The sequence below is a fragment of the Plasmodium vivax genome, chromosome 14 (assembly GCF_000002415.2).
Source record: "Plasmodium vivax chromosome 14, whole genome shotgun sequence".
Taxonomy (NCBI): Eukaryota; Apicomplexa; class Aconoidasida; order Haemosporida; family Plasmodiidae; genus Plasmodium; species Plasmodium vivax.
In genome coordinates, this window is record NC_009919.1 from 1,150,614 (window position 1) to 1,177,131 (window position 26,518).

Genomic DNA, 26,518 nt, shown 5'->3' on the forward strand with positions numbered 1-26,518 from the left:
AATGTGAAAGGCGGACGGGGCGCACACATAACACGTGCGCCGAGGCGTGCGTCCATATTGCTGAGCAACTTTCCGTAAAGACCCTCACACACCTTTGATACTTCACTCCTCTTTTTTTTAACCTTTCCTGGGCGGGGAATTTTTTCAACTCACCCCATTTTCGTAAAGCTTATGCATTTCTTTAATTTTTTGTTTTATAGGTTTATATTTTCGTTGCTTCGCCCCCGCGCAGCCGCAAAATGGCGCAACTTCGTACGTTCATGCGGTTTGGCGAGATTCGATGCAATTTGATGTAATTTGACCTGATTGACTTGATCAACCTGAATGACATGAATGACTTGATTTTTCCTTTTTCCCCATTTGCTAATCTGCATTCAAGCGTTCCGCCCCCAATCGCACGAAAACGTTCGAACTTTGTCTTTAAGGCAACTGTTGATTAAGCATTCGAGCAAAATGAGGACACCCTTATACCCTTATGAGGGGGTTCGTTTGAAAGGCAACTGGTGATTGCGAAAAGCGGCGGAGTGCACTTACCAGCAAAGAGAAAATAAAAACTTGCACGTGGTAAGTAGCTCCTTTTCGGCGGCGTAAAAAGGCAAACCCAAAGTGCACACCCATCCGCACGCGCACCCGTGCACAGATTCACCTGCAGTGGTTTACAAAAAATTCGTTGAGGTGCCTTATTCGACATCGACATGCACCGGGAAAGTGCACGGCCCACATGCCACTTCCCGATGAGTGGCGTAATCGTGTACAGGGTGCTCGGATGGGCGGGCGTTTCTTTTCAGTGCCCGAACATGACATGTGCATAAGTATCAGGTCGGTTTATATATGTACATATATGTATACGTTTTTTCCTTTTTCTTTTGAACCACATGGGGATTAAGCGCGATTCGACGATTCGACGATTCGACGATTCGACGATTCGAATCGATCTCTCCAAATGGGCAGTTGGGCCTATCGGATGCTGCACAGATGCATTTCGACTCGAAGGTCGGTTTGTTTAAGCTTAGGCCTACATGATGGTGCCTTTTTCCTGTGCGCCCTTCGGCAGAGCGGCAAAGCGGCAAAGCGGCAAAAGAGTGGCCTTCCCTAAGGCGTTAAATCTTTGTAAAATTTTAAGCGTCCCTCTACTTCTTTTCTGCCTCACGTAAGTGGCTAAACCGTTAGGCGGTTAAGCCGTTGCGCGGCACATCGCTCGATGGCAACACGCATAACGTCGCATCCGTACAATTTTTTTTTTCTCACAACGGCAGCAGGGCAGCATTTTATTATATGCGCTTAATTGGGAACAGATGAGAAAAACGGCTACTCATAAATAGTGACTTTTTTTTTTTTTTTTTTTTCCCTTTTCATATCACTTTTTCGAAGTTAAAAACTTGCCGGGTTGCAGGATTATTCCATTTGCACGAAAACAACTGCTGTTGTATAGTTATGCAGTGCAGCCCATTTAACGTGAAAAAAAAAAATGTTTCTTTTAAAGGTATTTTTCTTGCGATTATTTGTTCGTATGGTGAGTTGACTCATTTGCTATTACATAATATACATGCCCAACCCCTTCGGATGCATAAAATATATTTACCCCTTTTTTAATGATCATACCTATTGTTGCGGTAATTTCTCAAGCGGGTTGGAAGATTTAATCGATGTGGTCAAGTAAAAAGCGAAAGAGAAAAAAAAAAAAAAAAGACTAACCACGCGTTATTAATGCATATAAATAATTTTTACATAACAAATACCCATATGCGCGAAAGGTATGGCCTAGCTGGTGTTTATGAGGCGAGAAAGAAGGGCGAAAAAGCGCAAGTGCAATATTACGTGCGTATTATATGCGCGCGTATCGAGCGGACATTCGCTAAGTTCAAATTAAACATATGGCGCTTTTGCGGTACATAACTGTTGTACTGTACTGCGCTGCGCTGTATACATATACGTTTACGTATACGAATTTTTTGGAGGCATTTTTTTTTTCTTTTTATGAATACTTTCGGATAGCGTTCGGGCGCGCGGCGCGCGAGCAGTATGATTTTCATTCGCGCCAAAAATAACCTTTCTTCCGTTTGTACTTTTTGTAAGCGAAATTTCTCTTTTGGCGAAGTAGCATATATATTGTACGTAACGTACGAGTTATGCTATGCGCGTATCTGCGCGTATATACATGTACACTATGCGCATATTCAGTCACATGTACAGTGTACCACATGTATATTGCAATCAATCAATCGCTTTCATCCGAAAAAATATATTTAATCCATACTCTTTACAACATAAATTTATTTCATGTTCATTTTTTGAATAAAAAAAAAACGTGCCAAAAAAATTGCCATAAACGTTTTATAAATGGCGAGAATGAACGATATGTTCATTTTTCTTTTTATATTTTTGCTTAAAATATAAAAACTGAAAAACTGCCCTTAACCGTGGTACATGCAAAGCGAAGCCACATATTTGTAGAAGTTTTTTTAAAAACTTGGCTGAGCACAAGTGGGCGTACAAAAGTACAGGTTATATACAGGGTATGTTGTACGTATGTACATACGCGCACGATGTTATATAGCGTACGTGACATATCTTCGGAATGTACACTTGAGCGTACGATTTCGCGAATATACAAATATACATACGAATAAACACCCTTGTACTGACGCGCTCGCACTTGCGTGTAACGTACGTTCTGCATGTATAAACGGGTGTTATATGCTCGCCAAAAGCTCCTTTTGGAAGCCATGCCCACCACAAATACATGTACATTTGCGTGAACACATAACCTGCGTATAAAATGAGTTAAGCTTTTTATGCGTGCCCCTCTTCCCCTCCCCCCTCTTTTTTTTTTTTTTTTACACGCTGTTTTTACTTGGCGCTTAAACAATTTTATACATTTCGCTTTACGTACATGTATACAATACATTTACGTTTTTTTTTTTTTTGGTACATGTAATGTAGAGCTCTCACTTATTCGTATATTTTTTTCTTTTTCCCATTTTTTACAATTTATGTACCTTTTACTGCTTTAAAACGCTGTGTATTTTTCCCCTCTCCTTTTTATAAAAATTAAAAGTTTTTTTTTTTTTTTTTTCTCACCTTTAACGTAAATCTACATAACTGTCGCGTGAAAGTCCATTTCAGCTACCTCCGTCGCTCACCTGGAAAAGGGAAAGAAAAAAAAAAAAAAGGAAAAAACGAAAGGAGGACTTGAAATGGGCGTGATTTTATGTTTCCCCCTTTGTTTGAGAAGACCGCATACCGTTACAGTTTAACGTATTGAGGTTTTACATATGCGAGTATATACGTGTACGTGTACACTTGTGTACGCCTTTACGCTTACACAGGATCATATTTTTACACGTGTATATAAAAATATGTTCAAGCACACATACTTAGTTAACCTGCCCGGCCGCATGCCCCTTTTTTTAAGCGAATTTTAAGAATATAATTAATTTCACGTTTTTCCCAAAAGAACGCGAAAAAAATTTGCGTCCGTTTGAGGGGGTAAACACACTCTGTGTTATGCATAATCACATTTGCATTCGTGCGTATGTACATCTCGATTTACACATGTATGTGATTTAGTAGGCAGGCATAACGCGGAAGAAGCTGGCACTTTACACACATTTTTTAATTAATTTTTTTTTTTTAATTCATCCCATGTTTACATGTTTATTACATGTTTACATGTTAAGAGTCTCCCGCATCCATATCACTTTTTCGTACGCACGACGAATTAGGGGAAATTAAGGTAGTCCCTATGGGCATACATATAAAATGATACGATTAACGACAAATATGTGTGCCTATGCATAATGGTATTTGTCTGCGTGCGGACTACTGTGTGTATGTGCTCGAGCGCGCGAGTGTGACGTATTGCGCGTATGTACAAAAATTGCCATTCGTATGTGTACCATACGTGTATATATAACGTTACGCGCTTTCAGTTGCGGAGAATCCACCCCATTCGTATATAGCTTTAAAGAACAGCCTCGTTTTGCTGCGCGCCCTCTGTTTTTAAGCCTTTATTACTTGAGGGAGAAAAAAGGAAAAATGATTTTTTTTTTTTTTTTTTCCCGCCCCATTTGCATTCCGTACAAAGCGCAGGATAAATAGCATAGTAAAGCAAAGCAAATTCGTGCTTACCCATTTTATGTGATTCCTTTTTCGTCCGCCTCGCTTTAACTACTATGATCTTTTAAAAAGCATATGCATTGTGTATGCATGTATATGCCGCGTGTATGTGTGTGCATATGTATATAGGTGCACACTTCTGTGTATTCTGTGTGTTCTCTGCGTTTTGTGTGTTCTGTGTATATGTGTATATGTGTACGCGCCGCCCGCACGCGTACCACCTACATATAAAACGCATCACTCCGCGTAATCCCCCCGTCGTCACCTAACACGTAAGGGAGAAAATGTCGTCGGCCACACAGTTAGGGATCTCGGAGAGGGAGTATGAAGAAGCCCTCGCGGTGGAAAAGCTCTTTTTCCTGTCATCCAAGGAAAGATGCACGTACTGTAGTAGCGGAAAACCGACCTTCGTTGATACGTACAATTACGAATTTATATGTGACAAATGCTCATTCAGAAGTAAACACAAAAAAAGAATAGGGGAAGACTCCATCAGTTACTATGATGTGCAGAAATTGGAAAAGAAATTTGGAGTAGCCTCTTCCTCAAATTATAATAGCAGCAGTAAGCATCGCCGAAAATCTAGTAGCGGCCATCATCACCACCATCACCATCATCACAATAATGAGAAGAAGTCCAAGTCAAAGAGTAGACACACTTCTGGGAAGAAGCACATCGAAGTGGTGTCAGACGATAACAGCTCTTCGTACGATTATGACGATAAAATGAGAAAAGAAAAGAAAAAAAAAAAAGATAAAGAAAAGGACAGAAGCGGGGGAGATAGAGACCGAGATAGGGACCGAGACCGTGACCGAGACCGTGACCGAGACAGAAGAAAAGACAAACATAACAAAGATAGGTATAAGAAGAAAAAGAAATATGATGACTCGGATGAAGATTTTGATGATGACTTTTGTCTTAACGATTATGATCATACCACCCCTGGCATGATAGGCATTATGAATTCCAATAATATTAACAACTCAGATTATAAAAGCAACAACATGGACAACAGCTTCCAGGACTTTGATGGGAGCCACATGAGTTACAATCAGTTAGGGGAGGGCAATTTTAACGACTTCGGCCCGCCGAACGGAATGAACCAAGGGGGTATGAATCAAGGCGGCATGAACCAAGGCGGCATGAACCAAAGCGGCATGAACCAAAGCGGCATGAACCAAAGCGGCATGAACCAAGGCGGCATGAACCAAGGCGGCATGAACCAAGGCGGCATGAACCAAGGCGGCATGAACCAAGGCGGCATGAACCAAAGCGGCATGAATCAGGGAGGAATGAACCATGCGAACCACCCCTTCGACTCGCCCCACTTTGCGAAGGACAACTACAACTCGAAGTACATGAATAATTCGCCGAACGCCGAAATGGTGAATGCCGCGAACAACCAGCTATGCCTGGACGACTTTAACTCCCACCCGTTTAATAACAAAATGGGTTACTCTAACAATTTTAATATGAAGCTGAGCGAGGAGGGGGAGCTAGCCAAGATGAAGTATGGCAACGGTGGGCAGCCGAACGGTGTGCAGGCGAATGGCGGCCTTTCGAATAGCCACCCCGGCAACAGCCGCGCAGGCAACAAAAGCGGCAACAGTAACAAGATTAACATGCACTCGTACGACCCCTTCGACAGTAACATCAGTTCCGGTGCTGACAAAAACAGATACAACAACGGGGCGGTGGATAACTTGAACTATTTTAACGGCTCAAACTTCCCGAACAACCAGCAGGGCAATATGAACAACAGACTCTTCCTCATGAATAAGAGAAATTCTTTAAACCACAACTACAACCAACAGAATAGCAACGCAAATTCCATGTACAGCCATTTTGCAAACACACAGAATCCATACATGATGAATAACCAAAATATGATTAATGCTAAGATGCTATACGATAGCAATATGAATAGTTCCAAGAATAAAAACTTTCACTGTAGTAACCCCAACTCGCCATTCATGCTAAACGGTGGTATCAGCGGTGGCACAGTTAGCAGCGCTAATAATGGCAACGCAGATAATGGTAGCGGCGCCCTGGGTTCTCACAACAGCAACATGAACAATGCAATGGCATACTGCAACCAGGGCAATTTAAATGATAGGACAAAGTGGCACGATAATGGCAGCAGCAGTAACGCCATTAACAGCGCTAGCGGTGGTAACCCTAGCAGCAATAATAATGGCGGTGCGCACAGCGCAGATTTTTCCCCCGTCATTGTGTCCGATAAGAATCCATTTTCTCTTCAGAATATTATTTCCAACAAGAAGAAGTCCCCCAATTATATGAACACCATGACGGACGAGATGAATAGGTACATGTATAAGTAGCGAAGGGGTTACTGGAGGTGAAGACTGGATTTATTTTTTTTTTTTTTGCGCGGCCACTTTGGTAGTAACTTGGCGGTTTCCGAAACCGTTCCGCCTGCTGCCCGCCGGGTGTGCCTCCCCCAGCAGCAGTAGCAGCGGTAGCAGCGGAAGCAGCAGCAACGGCAGCAACGGCAGCAGCACCACCTTTGAGTTGCACCCACAGATGATTCAAAGTCACCGCTGATGCAGTAAGTGGTCGTACACCGTGTGGAACTCTAAAGTATGTTTATAACTTCGCTCTCTTTGGCCACCCTACCTTTATACGTCTTCGCGCTACGTGGACCATTTCTGCGCCTCAATTTTTTTTTTTGTATACTATGCATGCCCTGCCTGCCGCTTCATTTCTACGCGTTCAGCGCAATCTGCACCATCTCCACTTCTTCCCCCCCTGCTGGTTTCTTTAAACACTTCTGATCCAAGAACACATATACAACCGCTTGTATGTGTGCCCATGTGCATGTATGAATCCCTTCACGTTTGGCTTTTCAACTTTGTTTTATTGTTGTTTTTAAAATTTTTTTATTAGTGAAATTTTTTTGGGTTTTTTTTTTTTTTTTTTGTATTTATGTATGAAAAAATGTGTGGAAATATGCAGTGTGGTCAAGTTTTGAAGTATATTGCAAGGTGTAGGTACGTACGTACGTGCAATACATGCGCATCGACATGCGTGTGTAATAATATGCCGTTGATATACTCTCACGCGTGTATATTTATTCCCCCTTTTTTTTCATGAAAACCGAATTAACCGTCTCATTTTACAATTTGTAAATTTTACTTGTTTATATTTGCCCCCCTTTTAAACGATGAATGATGGGACGTTGTTTTGATATGCGGCGGAGTTAAAATGGGCGGGCGTGTGTGAACATATATGTAAGCCTGCCTACACAGGAACTTTGCCCAGGCAAAATGGCCACTGCTTAATTGTAGCGTACGCCTGAAAGCCCCTGCGATGGGAGAGAGTCCCCATAGTAACAAGTCTTCACATCATATGGTGAGAAAAAGTCAGGCTTTGCAAAATGAAGGAAGCAGAAAGGATTAACTCACCCCTGGGGCACGCGCAACCCATAAGACATTTTTTTAAAAAGGGAAAAACTTTGAGGGGAATTCTGCCAACGGGTATATTTAAGTCCCCTACTAAGAAGCAGCCAACGTACGCACACAAAACGGTGAAGCGGTAAGTCTCTTTGTGGCAAAATGAGCCACGACATTGGGGCAATTCGCTAGAAGACGGTAAGGAAATGCAAAAGTGACCCATCCATGAATTTCCTTTACAAAGTTATAACTCTACAAAGTGGTGTGAGTAGGCCAGAGGGGGGCATATCAAGGGGCTTCTCAGAGCCCGATTTCATTCCCTTTAAAAAAAAAAGGGTAACAAAATGCACTGATTTGTATAGCAAAGGAAGAGGCAGGAGGGGATTTTCCAACATGACTATAACGAGGTGTAGGAATGGTTTGATTTGCTATGAGACAGGGGGAGCTGAATATGAGTCAAGTAATAAAAAAAAGAAGGTTAACCCCTGTTGAACCAAATGACCCATAAACATTTTGTGCAGATTTATTGGGAGAACGAACCTTTAATTATATTTATACTTAACGTTACCCCCCTTACTGCTATCGCCAAACACGCATGGAACTGAACCGTTACGCTGCACTCAAGGGGGAGATAAACAAAATTGACCTCCTCGCGGAAATGCCTGCGTGGGCGAAGCTTTGCAGCTTGTCACTTCGCTTCTTTTACTAACCCACCTATTCGCTCAACAGTTGTGTTATCCATGCTGCCATGCCAGATTGAACTTGCGTTTTTTGCATAAGCCATTTAGGCTTCCGAGAAATGCCCCCCCGGTGCGTACCACTTCTTCGTGCACATGGGTTGGCAGTGGTATATCATGTGGCTCCCGTGTCATATATAGCCTTTACATTTGTGCCACTCTCTGAATTTCACTTGGTAGGGGATGACCGCCGCGATTTTTTTGACCGACCCAAAGCAGTCACTTTGGTTATCCTTATCGCTGTCACTGTAGCTGTCGTGGTCGCCCCGGTTCGTTTGGTTCATTTTTTTTTGTACACCGTTGCGTGTTCTCTGCTGAACCTCCTCTCGTTCACTTCGTCACGTAAAGTTCACTATAATGCAAAAGTAAATAGGGGTCCTCTTAGCTGAATATATTTTGAAAAAAAAAAAAAAAAAAATTCCTTCGCTCAATAATTCACTTTATTGTTACCTACTTTGCGAAGTTCAATTTTTTCCACTTCGGAAAGGCTGAATGATTAGTTGCGCTTTAAAAAATGGTGAAGCAATTTTGCACGAAAATTAACAGAAAAACGTGATTCGCAGTTATTAGGAGGTATGTACTAGCCCCCCGAATTATTTTGCAAACATTTTTTTTAAAAAATTCGTGACACTGTTTTATTCCCCTTTGGCTTTTTTTTTTTTTTTTTCCTTTATTCTTTTTATCATTCCTGCGTGTGTTATTTTTATGTGTTAATAGTCACGTTAAAAGAGAGAATCTTTTTGCGCTCCTTTAATTGACTTTTTTTCCTTTACAATTTCGCAATTTTTTTTTTGGAGGGCGACGATTTGGTAGCTCTTCCCCGTTTGATGATATAGCATATTGCTAGGTGAGCTGTGCGGGACGGTTCGCAACGGTTTTTACTTTCCTGCGTCCGCGTGGGTGCCCATAATTTTTTTAAATGTTCATATGCACGTATACCTATGCGCCGACTTACACTTTTGCCTATATGCGTACGCCGCGCAGGGAATCCCGGATAGGGAAAGACACTTTGGGAATGGGCCCCCTGCTAAGTTGACTCTACCAAGGGGACTCTACCAAGGGGACTCTACCAAGGGGACTCTACCAAGGGGACTCTGCCAAGTGTACTCATCCAACTTGAACCGCGCATTGTGAACCGCGTAGCCGAACGACCGGAGGCCAAAATGACGAGAGGCAACCAGCGCGAAGTGGACAGAATCAGGTCATCCAAACGAAATGACAAGGCAAAACAAAACAGCACCGTTAAAGATGCCTCGAAGAACTTGAACGTGATTTGTAAGTTATGTAGACACTCCTTTATGTGTACAGTTAACCCGTCCATCCTGAAGGAACACCATGAGAAGAAGCACGCGAAGCATGCGTACGAAGATTGCTTCTGATTTTTTTGCCCTTGTCTTGTCTTCCCTTTTTTTTTTTTTTCGTTTCTGCGCCTGTGACGTACAACCAGTTACGCATGCTTTTGTTTTAAAGTAGTGGCAATTTCGTAAGTCCCTAGACATTTCGAGCGTGTCTTTACCCTGTACATATGCACGCGCTCGTTGGTGGATCACACTTCTGCCCACCGCTCCTCCATTTAGCCCCGTTGATTTTAATGAATATTTTTGGTGGGCATGTTTCCTGAGCAGCGTTCCTACGTTTTTTAAGTGCCCCGCGTAGAACGCGAAGAGCCTCCCCCGTCCATTCGATGTAGCTTTGCAATTGTGCCTTCGCAAATGTGTCTACATGTTTGTGTACGTATGCTTGATGCGACGTAGGGAGACCAACGCAACGCAATAATGCGACAGAAGGGTAAACACCAAGGTGGCAATAAAATGGAGTTATAATTTCACACCGCTTGTAGTATCTGAGGTGGACTGACGCGGCCCAATTTTCCCAAAGAGCGAACAATTTGACACGCATCACCGGGGAGTTACCCACTTGAAGGGGATTAACCGTAACTGCATCGGGGGAGGCTTGAATAAATGGGATTACCCTCAGTGGGGTGGCACTAAAATGGCCCACTTGGTATAGATGTGTACATACCGGTGGGGAGGGGTCCCCCTTCTTATGACTTCTCTCTGTTTTTTTTTTTTAAATTGCAGAGTTGAAATTCGTTTTACCATTTGGTACAAATAAACAAAAAAAAGGAAAAAAAAAAGGCAAAAAAAAAAGAGGGGAGGAAAAAATATCGAAAAATGACACAACAATGAAGGTAAAAAACAAAAAAAAAAGTAAAGAGGTAGGGAGGTGCTGAATGATAAACGAATTAACCTTATGCGAAATTACAAAAATGGGAACTCGCAACGGTTAGCGGGATTCAACCGTCACTTTTGAATTCTTTTCTGTTTTCCAAATGAACATTCGTGGGAGGGTCCTTATCTTAATATTACTGTACACGCCTCTTTATGTCACACTACTGTGAGCAAGTGACCAGTGGGGTGGACCCTCAAAATAGGAAACCCAATGGGGCTCACCCGTTGAAGTTTGTGCCTAACGCCGTATGTACCTTCGGCATTTGGCCTGCATTTCCCGCATCGTGCAGACGATCCATCGTCTAGGCATCCACACTCACCTGATCATTCCCATTCGCAGTACCATCAGTGGCACTGACCGGACCGGCATGATCAGCGTGATCGGCATGATCCCCCAGATCGCCGCGATCCCCCTGATCGTGCATGCCGCTGCTCACCTTGTCAATCGCATTATCTCCAACTCGTTCCCCATTCTGGCTGTCCTTAACTGGGTCACTGTCAATATTCACGTTGCTTACCAAATCTCGAATGGTATTATTAAACATCTTCCCATTACCGTGCATAGCGTTTGGGGAGGAAAAAAAGCTACCAGAATATTTACCGTTTGAAAAGCCTGATGGGTTTCCGATGCTATTGCTATTCATGTGCATAGGGTGCGAGTGATATTTACTAGAGTAGCTATGGTGGCCGTGCCTTTCCCTGTTGTACCTACCATGGGACATATGATGGCGATGTGAATGGCGCGAATAATGTGAGTGGTGCTTCATACCGCCATGTTTCATGTGCATGGGGAAATTTCCTGGCATCATATTATTCATCATTGGGTTCCCTAGCATATTATTGAACGCCCTGTTTCCTAGAAACCCTAAAAAGTTCTGTGGGGTTATGCCTTCTTCCCTTAGCAAATTCTGGAAATACTCAATTTTTGCACTTATGTGTTTTCTCCCTTGGATGTGCTGTCTGCGCCCCACCGGGGAGCTGTGCGTTAGGTAGATGTCGCAATATTCGCAGTAGTATTTCGGCATGGTTTCTCAGCAGGGTGGAAGAAGGAAAGACAAGTCAAGCAACTTTCAAAGTGTAGCTTTCTATCGGTACGCTGCTCAACGGAGGGGCAAAATACTACACCGCACGTAAGTACTTCCTCCGGTAGGTATTTTCACAGGACAGTAATGCTATCCCTATCTTTGATCAGCCAAATGGTTCGCTTTTTCCAAAAATAAGTGCTCACCTGAGTTTTTTTCTTACATCCGTTCACGTATCATTAACGTTCTTGGCGACTTATGTTTTGCCCTTTTTGATGTTTCTCAGTAAAAAACCTCACAAGTGACTCTTCTTTTTTCCTAGCCTGCTGAACAGTTCAATTGGACTTGATAAAGATTTGCTCTCTGGCGCGGGGGAAGACCCTCCTGGTGCTGCTTCTCCCGTCAATTTCGTTCATACAGCGTTAGTGCCGTGCACAGTTATTCGCGTATAATTATGTATGGGACGAATAGCCCTAATGTGACACCAAATTGGGCATCACTTGCGTGGGAATACGAATCGAAAAAAAAAGTTAGTCCCTACGTGCGCGGCGACAAGGTAACCTCTGCCTTTTTCCTTCACTTGTCACGTTCATACGTTTATATTTTCCACAGCTGCTCATGCTCATCTACGCTGTATGAATAGAAAAATGCATTCATCGTACGAAGTTCTTACGCGTGATGAAGTAAACTTTTTTTTTTTTTTTCGCTCCACGTTTTTTTGCGGCAATGAAAAGGGGGGCATTTAACGCGTTAAAAATGTCATCAAAAAAGCGTCAAAAAGATGTGATAAGGGGCAAACGGGAGCCAAAAGAAAAGTTAAAAGAAGGCTGGAAAAAACGACGAGTTGATGGCCCAACTGAAGCGACGTGCCCCGTGCAAAAAGGCAAACTGGAAAAATAAAGCGCGATAGGGAGTATATATAATATACCACCACCATTTGCTGCGCGCGCAAACTGTAAACGCGCGATAGGCACATCAGCACAGTTGAGAATTGCGAAAAGTCATAAAATTAGCAAAAACGAACGTTCGTATGTAAGTAAAATACCTACATGCGCTTCACTTCCTGAGAGAAAAGATAAGCATTAAAAAAGGTGAACATAAATGTATCCTCCCAAATGTACATCACATTTTTATAGCACGAATTTTATACATTATATATGCGTACGCGAATATGCCAAACGGGTGAAAAACGCTCGTGTAAAATTTTAATAACGATTTTTTATACGGCTCTGGAGCAGGCGGTTAAATGCGCATTTTTCCTTTTTATATGAAGTTGGCAAAGCTGCAAACAATTTACCTTTTTTTTTTTTTTTTTTTTTTTTTTGTTATCATCTCCACTAGTTGAGCGAAATGTCAAAATTGCCTTTACTCGCATTGACATTTCGGGATAACAACTATGCACATAAATATTTAGCATTTTCACGATATTCACACGAAGGGAAAAAAAAAAGAAGCAGCAAATAATGTTTATAGAAAGGGATAAGCATGTACAAGTGAAGAAGTCGATTTTTACGTTGCGTCCCCTTCCAGTTTTCCATTCTTATAAAGAGAAATCCTTCCATTTTATCGAGAAATTGACACATATAGGGCATAACATAGGGCATATCATATATACCCCTCCCGTTTGCTCCTAATCAGTGGATAGCCTATGTGCGTTTGTTTCGAACCGTCCTACCAACGCACACACACACACACGTAGGGCATCCGCGTGCTCAGGTAATGCTTGCCCGTATGAGCAAAGCCCAACTGTGCCGGCTAAAAAGTCGCATAAGCTTAACAGCAGTGCTGTATAGGGATGTCGGCATGCCTCTCAACTGCGCAGCTGGGGGGAAGCGCGTCCAGTTTTTGCCGGCCCGTCCAGTTTTTTCCCGCGCGATGAAATGAAAACAAATGCGCAAATGCACATATGTACACATACAGATATATACCCATGTGTGTATTCCCCCCTTCAGCAGCGACCCTTACAGATCTGTTTACCCCGAAAGAGAAGCCACCCGCAGAAACGAGAAAAAAAGCCATGTGTACGCAGACACACGTTTTAGGTGGCCTGCACAAATATTTGCGCTCCTAATACTACCCATTTAGGCTCAGCTCGATTTGCATACCTCCAGGAAGATGTCTAATTTGGCGAAAAAGAGATTAATTCGGGACTTTAGGAAATTGCAGGCTGATTCACCGTACGGAGTTAGCGGTTCCCCAATAGGGAATGACATTATGAAATGGAGAGCGGTTATTTTCGGGCCAGCGGACACCCCGTGGGAGGGAGGTAATAAAGGCTAAAGGGGAAGAGTGTATCCTTCCACCCGGGGGATTATGCAAAATAAGTGGAAGGAATAACCCCTCATAGAGAAGCGAAAGCTGCACTAACTTGTTACGTGCTAACTTTGGCAGCACAAACAGGGGAACACAAAAAAGCGGGTGCTTCCCCAAACCATGTGTTAATTAGCCAAAGGGAAATAACGCCAGTGTTAAGAGCTCCATCGATAGGCCGTCCCCATGGATGGCCTCAAAAAAAGACCTCCTCTACATGGTGGTCTTGCAAACACCCTCCTGTTTACCCCCTTCCCGTAGGCACCTTTCAGCTGGAACTTTTGTTTGGAAATGAATACCCAAACAAACCTCCCAAAGTCAAATTTTTAACCAAAATGTTTCATCCAAATATATATATGGACGGAAACATATGTATTGACATTCTCCAAAAACAGTGGAGTCCTATTTACGACATTTCTGCAATACTGACGTCCATTCAGTCCTTACTGAGTGACCCTAACCCGAACAGCCCAGCCAACCAGGAAGCCGCCCTCCTCTTTGTGGAGAACAGAATTGAGTATAACCGAAGAATTAAGAACTGCGTTAAGGATTCCATAAGTTTTATCGATCACAAGGTGCCGGAAGAGGAGGAAGGCAAGGCTTAAAGGGGGGGAGGCAGCCATTCGGCACGCACACACAGGAAGGTGCATTTGCACGTACATATATATATGTACACGCACATATGGGCACCGCCCCGTACGCACGCCGCATGTTTGTTTCCCATTTGATGCTGACCCGATTTAGTGGGGTCTTCCTTGCACCTCGCAGATTCGAGATTGCACATTGCGTTAGCGCCGTGCATTCGGCCTTCTCCTGATGAGCCGCATTTTTTTTTTATGCGTACATAATTAGAAGAGTATGTTTTTTTTTTGAAAAATCATGTGTTGCTTATAAGTGTGGGCTGTGCGCGAGGTGGGGGTATTTTGGCGAGTCTGTCTGTGGGCACATTTGGCGCCTCCTTCGGAAAGTGAAGAGGATGCGATGCGGAGGTGGAGAGAAAGTGATAAAGGCGTAACAGAAACGGGTTGAAGACGTAGCAAAAACTTCACTGTTAAAGGCGAAATGGCATCACCACGCAGCCCCAGTTTATTGCCCTCCCCCTCTTTTTCTTTATTTTTTCTTTTTTTTTCCTTTTTTTTTTTGTTCCCTCATAATTAACTCAGTATTTTTTTTCAGTTCTTTATGCAAATTTTTGTAGTTGTTTTATAAAATTTTCTAAAGTGTTATGAAATGCGTACTTTGTCATTTATTTATCGCCTTACTACTGTGTTTTGCATTTTATAACCCACGCGCGTATTAGTGAGGAAAATGTATCTTTTTTTTTTTTTTTTTTTTTTAAATTGTGATGCGTTTACTGCATGTGTGTTGTACACCTACATGTACACCTACCATTTGTGCATAGAGGGGTATACGCCGCAAGTTTGCTTTGCCATTTTTTTGTGCCTGTTAAAACTGTCAAAGGTGGAAAAAAATGCTCCAAGCTTTTGGACGAAAACGTATATGATATAATATGCGTCATATAAGTTCATGCATAGACGTATATTTACGTGCACACAATTCGTCAAAAAAATTCCTATTTGTCACTATGAATTTAGCCCTCCAAAATTTGCACATGAATTGTTGAAGAATGAGTGTACTCATGTGTGCGCCTTACGGCACTGTCATTTGGGCACATTTTGTGGAAAATGCGCCTTCGCGTTTTTACGTAAACAGACAGGCACAAATATTGTCCTTGAAATGCGGAGCGGACGACCGTTGGGGGTGAGCGTATGCTTTACTTTGCGTACTCCTCGGGGGGAGGGCGTAAGGAAAGGTGTCAGGTGTGCACATACACGTAATGTATGCATATTTATACGTGCGTATTTTAAACGTATGTGCTGCCCCTCTTCCGTCGCGCAACGTAGGCCAATTTGTTTAGTCGGCAAAATGGCAGGCATGTGCACATATACAATGCTGCATACGCAAAAAGGCCAATTGGGAAATACCCTCTCCCGTCCCCAACATGCAGTGCTTTTGCATGCCCATCAAAATAGGGAAATAATATCAAAAAAAATGTTTTTTTACACGTCATAATATATGCCTTTTTGAAATACGGCATGTGGAGGAGTAAATTTTGTAAATACAGGTTTGCCATTTTTTCGTAAACTTTCACCCCCCAATCGGTGGCTCTGCAGGTGTTACCAACACATTGCCATGCTACGTGCGTATATGTACAGGAGTATTTAAACCTTTTGCATAACCCCCCATTGGAGAAGGGGCACAAACGAAATGCAACGCCAGTAAAAATAACCTACGCGTCCGTTCGTCATATTTTGGCTTACATACACATGATGGTGTTTACATCCCCGGGAAATGTTTAAAAGAAAAAAAAAAAACAGCGAAATGTAAAAAATAAGGGGAAAAATATATCCTCACTTTTTTGACAAGGAAAAGGAGTACTACACATACCTCCGCGTAGATATGTAGGCACTCAGGCACGTACTCATGTACCTTCGCTGCCGCGACGAAATAATTCTTCCCCCCTTGTTACAAGAACAAAGTGTCACCGCGCCGCTTACCACAAAGAGCTTCTTCTTTGAGAAGAGGAAAAGGCTGATGATCCTGGCCAAAGTGTCAATGGCACAAATTAAAAAAGAAAGAAAAGAAAATAATATAGCATAATAGTAAAGCAGAACACGGCCGAAGCAGCAGAAGGAGGCCGATTCGATGAATAAAATGAGGGCATTTCAACACGCTCCTCCATATAACCATATGTGCGCCGCATGTGCGCCATACGTGTACGCATAAAAGAATAGCAAAAGGCGCCTCAAACATGCCTGTACGCAATCAGCAGTGCAGCAGTGTAGCAGTGTACTGTATGCTGGGTGCGTACCACCCTCCAATGGCAAAAAAAGTATAACCTTCTATGCAAGCACGTAGAAAAAAGAAAAAAAAAATATATATAAATATATATATCTTTTTTGTGATAGCAAAAAAGAACCCGCTCCACCTTGTCAAAGGCTAATTTCAATACATATTTGTGTTTACCCCCCTTTTTTTTTTTTTTATTATATATGCTGCAACATTTAAGAGAAAAAAAAAAATTAACTCCCCTTGTAGCATCTACGTTATAATATGTACGTACATGCGTATAATAATGCGTACCGTACGATATATTATTTCTGTGCCACATTTTAAAAAAAATCTATGCTAGTTTTTCCCCATTTTTGAGTTTTCCCTGTTTTATTTTGCGTTCCTTGGAAGGGCAGCATACTGGCGTAACCCTAGGTAGATGCAGTTTAGAGATGCAAAATGTTTAATGCAAATTTGTAAGAATAGGCATTTGTGTGAATATATTCTTAACAGGAGAGATTTCAATCAAGGGGCGGCAGAGAAGCCAAGAGAAGAGGAAGCGGAAGAAGTGTGACTGCGGAGTTGGCATACGCAAAAAGAAGAGTAGCTAAAGAGTGGCTCAAAATATAGCAGACTAAGGCGGAGGAAGATTGCTAATCGCAAAGGAAAACTCCCCTAACGGAAGGGCAAAGGCAAACGCCCCACAAGTTCAGAGGCGAACGGACGCACGAACACTTCCCTGTGAGCGGATATGTTTTCATTCGGCCTCATAAAAAAAAAAAAGGAGGAGGACCAATCCGTCGAGGAAAAACCAGATGAGGAGAACAAAAACCCCGAAGTGGAGAAGAATGACAACAAAGAACCCACCGACGAGGATAAAGCGAAGGAAGAAGCGGACAATGAGGAAAAACCGGTAGATAGTAAAGCCAAAAATAAGAGGACAAGAAAAACGGTTAGGAAAACGAAGAAGGGGCAGAAGGAAGAGGAGGAAGAGGAGGAAGAGAAGGAGGAGAAGGAAGAAAAAGAAGAGAAGGAGGAGAAGCAGGAGAAGGAGGAGAAGGACGAAAAGAAGGAGGAGGAAGATAAGAAGGAGGAGGAAGATAAGAAAGGCAAAAAGGGCAAGAAGGAGCCGAAGGGTAAAAAGGGCGGCGCGAGGAAGGGCAAAAAGGCGGCCGCAGACGAGAAGGAAGAGAACGACAAGAAGGACGAGGCGAACGAAGCGAACGAAGCGAATGAGGTAGACCAAGCAAACGAAGCGCGCGAGGCGAACGACGAAGCGGAGAAGGAAAAGCAGGAGCGGAAGAAGGAACTAAAGATTGAGGAAGAGTTGAAGGATAAGGACGCCAAGGCAAGCGCGCTAACGCTGGAAATTTTGGGAGATATCCCAGATGCTGATTTGAAGCCCCCAGAAAATGTTCTCTTCGTTTGTAAGCTCAATCCCGTGACGGAAGAAGAAGATTTAAAAACCATTTTCGCCAGATTCGGACCGATAACATCGTGTAACATTGTAAAGGATAAGGTAACGAACAACTCCCTCCAGTACGCCTTTATTGAGTTTGAAAAAAAAGAAGACTGCCTGAATGCCTACTTCGAAATGGATAACGTCATCATTGACGATAGGAGGATACACGTGGACTTCTGCCAGTCGTTGGCGAAATATAAGGGGGAGATAAAAAACTGGAAAATCGAAAATGAGGCCGTCCTGGAAAACATTAAAAGGAGGAAGTTGGACCAAGAGGACACCAAAAGGAAGAGGGGCGGCAACGCAACTGCTAGCGGGGGTGCCAACGGAGCAGCCAACGGAGCAGCCAACGCAACCGCCAACGAAGAGGAAGAAGACAGCATTCGGGTCTTCAAATACGAAAGTGACAACAACACAAAGGATTACGAAAATAACTCCAACAAGGAGGAAAAAAAAGAGGACCCGAATGACAGCGGCAACAACGCTGCTGGAGGCGGCAAATACGACTACAGTAGCGGCAAAAGATACAACCCCTCCAAGTACTACAAAGACAGTTACAATAACTATTCCAGTCAGTACCCCTACAGAAGGTACCCGTACAAATACAGATATAACAACAGTTATAATACCCCCTATGGGAAGAGCTTTTTCTATCGAAAAAATTATAACAGCAGTTACTACGATAAGTATAGCTACTACGGTAGAGTGAGAAAGAACAGCATGTTCAACAAACGGAATTATTCTCCCAGAGATGGTGTAGGCCACCGAAATGAGGACTACAGCAGTCGGTACAGAAGACAACGTAGTTACTCCTCGGACAATTCGCAGAAAAAGAGACTAGATAAGAGAGATTCTAGAAAAAGTGAAAATAGGAAATATGGCAGTAAATCGATGGAAAAATCTCCCAAAGGAGGCGAACATGATGAGTACCACTACCCAAGGGATGGAGGATACTCAAATGATAACAATGCAGATGATGCTCTGCTAAAAAGCGGAAGAAGAATGAAAGATAGAGGTGCCGCTACATCGGGACCAGGTGAACATAGCCATTATAACAAATACGATTACGAAAGGGGAGCTGCCGATGATGAGCGGCATTCCAGCTATAACTACAAAATGCAAAGAAAAACAAATAGACCACCTTCCTATTCTGTGCGGACGGACGATAAGGATGAAAACAAGGGGTACTTCAAACGTGATGGGTATAACAATGACTACTACAGTGACAAAAAAAGAAAATACGGACAGTACGATGGGGCACCCGGGGATTATGAAAAACGAGGGGACGACGATTACGCCTATAATAATGGCTACTACAAAAGCTCCTACAATAAAAGGCTGAAAGGCTACCCAGGCGCCGACGACGATGAGAGGTATAAGAAGGCCTACCCCAAGTACCCCAACAGGTATGACAAAAATTTCTACCCAAAGTATGAGCGGAGGGATTTTTACGACCAGGATAGGAAGCCCTACGATGAGGATAAGAAGTACTACGATGCGGATAGGAAGCCCTACGATGCGGATAGGAAGCCCTACGATGGGGATAAGTACCACGACGCGGATAAGAAATACTACGAGGGGGACAAAAAGTCGAGTAAATACAAAAACGATGAGTACCGAAAGTACGACAGAAGCGCCTCTTACGATTACAAGGGAGACAAGAAAAAATATGGCGACAAAAACGAGGACTACTATAGCAAGGCAAAGTATAGCAAGCACGACTCGTACGACCGGGATGATGGTAAGAGGTACAATAAGGACAGCAAAGCTTATGGCAGCAGCTACAAGGAAGAGAAGAGCTACGGCAAGTATAAGGATAAGGCGTACGACCGCGAGGATGACGAGGAGGCGCAGAAGAGCTCCAAGTATTACAGCAAGAAGGAGGACAAGAAGTGGTACGACAAGCGGGATGACAAGCGGGATGACAAGCGGGATGATAAGCGAGATGACAGGCGGGATGACAAACGGGATGACAAACGGGATGACAAGCGGTACGACCGGCGGGATGACAAAAACTACTACAAAGACACCAAAACGAGGCAAAAGGAGGACTACAAATATGATGACCTCGATAAGGGAAAAAGAGACAAATCGTATGATCGAAAAAACAAAGGGGATGACAGCAGGGATCGTGCCAATGACAAAAAAAGTTACAACTACAAAAGTAAGAAGGGAAAATATGGGGACGCAAAAAAAGATGATGATTATAACACCTCTCCTAATACAAAGCGAGACAAAAAAAATAAGGACAACAAAAAAAGAAGATCCAAATCGTACTCCGATGTAAGTCATAACAGTTCTGCTAAATATGCGTCCAAAAGTAAAAAGCAGAAGAAGGAAAAATACTCGTTAAAGGATAAAAAAAAGGACAAGAAGAAGAAAAATTATGACGATGATGACTACGAAAAGTATAATAACTCGGTTAGCAATTCGAAAGATTCCTATTCAAACAAGAAGGACGATAAGAACAACTCCTACGCCGCCAAGTCTGAATCTGCTAATTCGGCTTACACATGAAAAGGTGCTATCAATCCCAGGTATATGAAACACGTTACAGCAAAATTTATGCGTAAAGAGCGCTGCTGTGGAAGAATGCCATGGGGGGGAGGATGGCCAAAGGGGCCCCCACACCTTCGTCATTGTTAACCATGGCAGTACGTCCGTGTACCAATACACACGTGTCCTGGAGATGAACGTACTCCGTTTACCCACGTGTGTGTATGTGCTCGTTTGTTCAGTCACAACGTATGGCACGTGACACACCATTTACAGCGAACAATTATGAATTTAAAAAATAAACAATTTATTTAGAAGGAAAAAAAAGAAAAATCGAGTCGTTCACGCGCAACAACGCGCAGCGCTCAAGAGATGCTTCATAAATAGGTGATGTTGTTCATTACGGGAATGTTTCTCTTTCGCTTATACTATCACAGCATGCCATCATACGTTTAAATGCGCACATGTGTATATACACCCCCCATGTGGCATATATGAGTGTGCAAAAATATATGTATACACGCCTTCGTTTAGACATGCTCATTTAAGTATATCTTTTTATGGGCCGCTTTGGGATTTGGGGTGCAACCTCTCCCCCCCCTGAAGTGAATGTACGTAGTCGCCTGTCTCCATTCGATCACAACGGCAAATGCATCCAATTAGATTTAAAAATTTTTTTGGCTGCTTTTCATTTTCCCGATGCCAATATAAATCTGTGTACTAAAATGGTGTGCTTCCTTCCTAAGTGACCATACCGCTGAAGGGGATGGAGCAGAAGGCTTCCGAATTGCCCGCAGAGAGAGAGCCTGCCTCCCGTTGGCGCATGTGCCGGATGGCATAAAGCAAAAGGGGCATGCCAAGCCGATGGGGGGTTCCTTACCAGTGTGGAAACGAAAAGGCAAAGGAGGCAGAGGCGGCACAACGAAGGCACCAAATTGGGGAACAACCGGTGGCAAAAAGATGGGCCGCCGTTCCTCCCGCCCCCTCTTCACGTGCTCACTGCTGTGCTTTACTACACTTAAATCTCCCCTTTTAATTACATTTTTTTTTCTTTTTCACTCTTTTCTCATTTATTTGATGTTTAAAAAGTGCGTTTTGTATATTTTTTTGCCCTCTTCACCAACCAACGTTGCACGCCCCACCACGTCTCTTTTGTTTAGCGTCTGTTCACCCTGTTCACCCAGAGGCGTGCGCTGATAAAACTTATGCATAAATTGGTAGACGCGAAAAAAAATAAAAAAAATTAGCAAATTTGAAGCTCCCTACAGGGGAACGAATTTTTCTTAACCTGGGGAAAACTCTTCCTAGTTATACCCGCACATTTGAGGGGTGGCACGCAATGGGAGAGCAAATTCTATAAAAGAGTATACTGTCGGCCCATTTCCATGCGCCTGTTCGCTTTTCCCCTTTGCCTCCAGTTGAACCATGCACGCACGATAATACACTTATGCGTAGTCTCCTTTAAAACACATCGTAGCGGTGCAAATGGGCCACATGTGAGCACGCAAATTCGGACACTAGTTTTACCCGTTTAGCCTCTTTTTGGGGGGGGGGGGGGTGGCGACACGAAAGAGCAACCTGTTAGAACCCTTTTCCTCCAACCGGTGGAGCAATTTTCCAAAACGACATTCATTCATTTGGTAATACCTCCCCTCGTGCTGAACGTATCCCCTTTGTAGCATATTAACGGCACGTACACATAGAAACGTAGTTGCACACAACGTCCATGCTGCGCACTTGCACATGTAGCTGGGGGCATCACCAGGATGGCAACCCCAAATGGACGGTGTATATATTTAATTCCTACAAAGCTTCAGCGCAAAAAAAATGAAAAAAAGAGGCAGGGACATTCTCCATACAGTACTTGTTCACCCTTTGTTGTAAATCGCATCCCTCGAAAAAAAAAAAAAAAATCCCCATTTTTTATTTTCCCTTATGCGATATACATGTTGCGATTTATATGCACAATTCGCAAATGGGGGTTGCCTCATTTCTTCCATGGCGGCTCCGCCCCTCCACAGCCTTTTGCGTTCACATAATTGTTCCGCGTAAAGTGAAGAGGGAATATAAGCAAAAGGGGCACATCATGGCATGGCATAACATAGCAGAGTTATCCGCGGAGTGGCGCAAAACCAAATAAAACACTCTCGCGAACGCCAAACGACATGAAATAAAATGTAACGAACGTGGGAAGGTAAACACGTGAGCACGTTGCATACGCATTGCAAATATGTGAACATGGCTGCGCATGAACGGTCGTTGAAAGGGACTGTGGAGGTGTATAAACGCGCATACGTGTTATACGTATGCACGGAGGTATGTATACATGTATGTATGTATATATGTATATATATACCCCCGTAGCATACGCATACGTAACTATACGCATATACGTACGCACGCATACATACACGGCCGAGGTGTCCTTGCGCGGAACGGGGTGGCGAACCCTTCCGCACTAGCAAAACCCCAACGTAAAAATTCCGCATAAAATAAATTTCGTTTGGGCACTTAAATCGTAGCACATACGGCCACGTAGGTGATCTGTGCGAAGAATTTTTTTTGCGTCAAAATAAGCAAATGGGGGAAGCACCATTTGAAAAAAAAGCGAAACAATAGTGATTCGATAGCGATGCGATTGCGATGCGATTGCGATGCGAAGTGATGCGAAAGAGATGGCAGTGGCCAGCAGCAATAAGGAAGTGAGGACATGAACAGTATTAACTTTTAAAAGCGCGCTTTCCTCTTCCTCTTCCTCTTCACATGTTTTTACAAATATATGCGTACTGTATGCGTACCGTATGCGTACATATACAAAGGCACATGTACATACGTATGCATGTACGTACGCACGTGGGCATGTAGCAGGAAGGGAAAAAAAAACGCCAGGAAAAAGGCTTCCTTACATTTTAAAGAAAAAAACACATTTTTCCTAAAATTCAGTAAGGGACTTCTTGTAAACAAGAATATGTTTTGTCACGTTATTAATCAAGTAAGGAAGCTTGCATGCGTACGTGTAACGCATAGCTGTGCCCACGCTTGTACTGGCGCATGTACGCATGGTACGTACTCACTCCCCCCCCTCCTGCTTTTTTTTTTTCTTCTTCCCCCACGTGTACATGAAGCATTACGCGTTTTCACAAGGGGAAAAAAACACACTTCCCACATATTTGTGAAACACTTGCTGGGACATGTATACACGTGCGTGTGCACCTGTTTTTGCATTCAACCAAGTGTTCACCACACGCAGAGTTTATTTACACCACGCAGTGGGGTGGGGGGGTACGTATTGTATATATGCACACAGTACGCAGTGCGCATAACGCAGTACGCTGCAACGCTTGTGACTATGTAACATATGATCAAATGGTTGATCGCGAATGTACATACGAATTTCATGGCTTGCCCGTTAAACCCACGTGGCCCTTAATGGACAACTCGCAAACTGTATAAACCATAACCACCGCCAACCACCGCCAATCATCGCCAATCACCGCCAATCACCGCTAACCACCCCCCTTTGCAGCTCCCTCCCATTCTTGAAGAAGATTTTTACTGAGCAGCGTTACATCTTACGCTCTTCTTTTTTTTATACCATTTGCAATTGTTATACCTCCTATTTTTTTTTTTTTTTTCCTAACTTGTTGGGTTATTTTTCCATTTGGGGGATATTAAAAAAAAAAAAAAAAGAACGTCAAAATGGATAGGCGAATTGAAGCGAGGAGAAAAGAATTTAAGAAGAACTGCGATGACACGAGGAGGAAAAGAGAAGACTTGGTGGTCCAAATAAGAAAGCAACAGAGAGAATGTCAGCTGGAAAGCAAAAGAGCCCTGATAATGGCCAACATAGGAATGGAAGAAAATTCCTCATATAATGTCAATTATTTAAAATCAAATCAAAATGACTCCACGAACGATTCGCTCTACAATGCTGCCTCGAACAATAGTTCCAGTACCATCGAAATGCTAAAGAAAATTCCCTCCTTAGCGATAGGAGTAAGGTCATCCGAATATGTAACCCAATTAAACAGTACAAGGGAGTTAAGGAAGTTGCTGTCCATTGAAAAGGGACCCCCCATACAGGAAGTAATAAATTCAGGCGTCGTCCCCTACATCGTGGAATTCCTAAAATATGATGATAAAACAGATTTGCAATTTGAAGCCGCATGGGTGTTGACAAACATCGCTTCAGGTTCACAAGAACAAACCAAAGTTGTAATAGAAAACAATGCTGTGCCTCACCTAGTTAGACTATTAAATAGCGAAAAGGAAGACGTGTGTGAGCAAGCCGTGTGGGCATTGGGGAACATTGCAGGAGATTCAGCAGAGTGTAGAGAGTTTGTCCTTAACCAAAATTCTTTACCTTTACTTTTAAAAATTCTAAGAACGAGTCATAAGAGAACATTAATACGAAATGCCGCTTGGACATTGTCAAATTTGTGTAGAGGCAAACCAGCTCCCAAATTTGAAATAGTTTCCAAAGCGTTGCCAACCCTAGCTGCATTAATATACAACGATGATGAGGAAATATTAACAGATGCTTGTTGGACGTTATCTTACCTATCGGATGGATCCAATGAAAATATTAATGCCGTCCTCGATGCAGGAGTAGCTGAAAGGGTAGTCGAGTTGCTAAGCCATTGTTCATTTTTAGTTCAAACACCTGCATTGAGAACCGTTGGAAATATTGTCACAGGGGATGACCTCCAAACGGATGTCGTTGTGAAACTTGGTGCTGTACAAAAATTGTCCTGCTTACTTAATTCTTCAAAAAAAAGTATAAAAAAAGAAGCCTGCTGGGCCTTATCTAACATCACTGCAGGGAACATTTCCCAAATACAGGCAGTAATAGACAATAATGTTATCCCCCAACTTATAAATATTTTAATGAAAGAAGATTTTGAGGTCAGGAAAGAAGCTGCCTGGGCAATATCGAATGCATCCTCTGGTGGATCCGAGTCACAAATAGAATACCTTGTAGAATGTGGGGCCATACACTCCCTGTCTAACCTACTAGATGTGGAAGATGCGAACATCATTTCTGTCACCTTGGAAGGACTTGAAAACATCCTCGAAATGGGGGAAAATAAAAAGTTAAGGGATAACCTGCCTGCCAATCCGTATGTTCATTTTTTTGAAGAATGCGACAGCGTGCATAAAATAGATGCCCTACAGGATAGGAAGGTGGACAACATTTGCAACAAGGCGTGGAAAATATTGTACAAGTATTTCCCCTTCATCATTAACAACGAAATAAACAGCACGCAGATCACGCTCAACAACGTCTTCGCCAACAACGACGACGCGGTGCTCAATAAGGACTTCACGTTCGACTGATGGGTCTTCCGGGGGTGCTACGCGGCCACAGGCGCGATAGGAGCGATGGGAGCGATAGGAGCGATATGCGCTATAGACACAACAGGCGAGACACACCAGCACACACCTCTGTGCCACCCTACCATTTACACACATGTGCGTACCAGCCCAGCTGCGGCGTTCTACCCCTGCACACGCGTAAAAGGAGGCGCCCGCGGGGAGGCAACCCCCCTCTGCCTGCGCCCTTTTTCGTGGGCATGCCCTATGCGTGCACTGCGCTGTGAGCGTGTGCAAGGGGACGTACAACAAGTGTTTTTTAAAAGGAAGAAAATGCACCAAGTGTGCCTAAAGCGCACACGAAGCGGACGCATGGGCATATATATATATATGTGTATTTATATATGTATTTATATATGTATTTATATATATATATGCATGTATGTGCACACATGCACACGCGCACACGCGCCTGTTTATGTTTACGCATCTGCGCACTCATTGTGGGCCCGTGCCCAGCCCCACCTTCACGCATCCACCATCTGCTCATGTACCCACTGCATCGATGCGCCTCCATTTATGC

General features: G+C 43.1%; 6 protein-coding genes across 6 annotated transcripts, besides 6 other annotated features; 5 read left to right on the top strand and 1 right to left on the bottom strand.

The window, feature by feature from the left end:
- Positions 1–940: 940 nt before the first annotated feature.
- Positions 941–971: a microsatellite.
- A 3,432-nt stretch (positions 972–4,403) lies between these two features.
- PVX_123125 (hypothetical protein, conserved) lies at positions 4,404–6,461 on the top strand (the record flags this gene model as incomplete). Its single annotated transcript, XM_001617138.1, has 1 exon — positions 4,404–6,461. One exon carries the CDS (start codon positions 4,404–4,406, stop codon positions 6,459–6,461), a length of 2,058 nt encoding a protein of 685 aa, XP_001617188.1.
- A 2,233-nt stretch (positions 6,462–8,694) lies between these two features.
- On the top strand, positions 8,695–9,648 carry PVX_123130 (hypothetical protein, conserved; the record flags this gene model as incomplete). The annotated part of the gene is made up of 2 exons (XM_001617139.1): positions 8,695–9,116; positions 9,254–9,648. The coding sequence occupies exon 2, from the start codon at positions 9,433–9,435 to the stop codon at positions 9,646–9,648; it is 216 nt and encodes a 71-aa protein (XP_001617189.1). The 5' UTR covers positions 8,695–9,116; positions 9,254–9,432.
- Positions 9,574–9,601: a microsatellite.
- Positions 9,649–10,508: 860 nt separating the features above from the next.
- Positions 10,509–10,529: a microsatellite.
- Positions 10,530–10,802: 273 nt separating this feature from the next.
- PVX_123135 (hypothetical protein, conserved) lies at positions 10,803–12,232 on the bottom strand (the record flags this gene model as incomplete). Its single annotated transcript, XM_001617140.1, has 1 exon — positions 10,803–12,232. Exon 1 carries the CDS (start codon positions 11,523–11,525, stop codon positions 10,803–10,805), a length of 723 nt encoding a protein of 240 aa, XP_001617190.1. The 5' UTR covers positions 11,526–12,232.
- A 727-nt stretch (positions 12,233–12,959) lies between these two features.
- On the top strand, positions 12,960–14,437 carry PVX_123140 (ubiquitin-conjugating enzyme E2, putative; the record flags this gene model as incomplete). Its single annotated transcript, XM_001617141.1, has 3 exons — positions 12,960–13,238; positions 13,475–13,788; positions 14,094–14,437. Exons 2-3 carry the CDS (start codon positions 13,638–13,640, stop codon positions 14,435–14,437), a joined length of 495 nt encoding a protein of 164 aa, XP_001617191.1. The 5' UTR covers positions 12,960–13,238; positions 13,475–13,637.
- A 354-nt stretch (positions 14,438–14,791) lies between these two features.
- Positions 14,792–14,884: a microsatellite.
- A 1,910-nt stretch (positions 14,885–16,794) lies between these two features.
- Positions 16,795–20,643, top strand: PVX_123145 (hypothetical protein, conserved; the record flags this gene model as incomplete). The annotated part of the gene is made up of 1 exon (XM_001617142.1): positions 16,795–20,643. The coding sequence occupies exon 1, from the start codon at positions 17,416–17,418 to the stop codon at positions 20,641–20,643; it is 3,228 nt and encodes a 1,075-aa protein (XP_001617192.1). The 5' UTR covers positions 16,795–17,415.
- Positions 18,241–18,260: a microsatellite.
- Positions 20,078–20,121: a microsatellite.
- Positions 20,644–24,321: 3,678 nt separating the features above from the next.
- PVX_123150 (karyopherin alpha, putative) lies at positions 24,322–25,959 on the top strand (the record flags this gene model as incomplete). The annotated part of the gene is made up of 1 exon (XM_001617143.1): positions 24,322–25,959. The coding sequence occupies one exon, from the start codon at positions 24,322–24,324 to the stop codon at positions 25,957–25,959; it is 1,638 nt and encodes a 545-aa protein (XP_001617193.1).
- Positions 25,960–26,518: the final 559 nt, after the last annotated feature.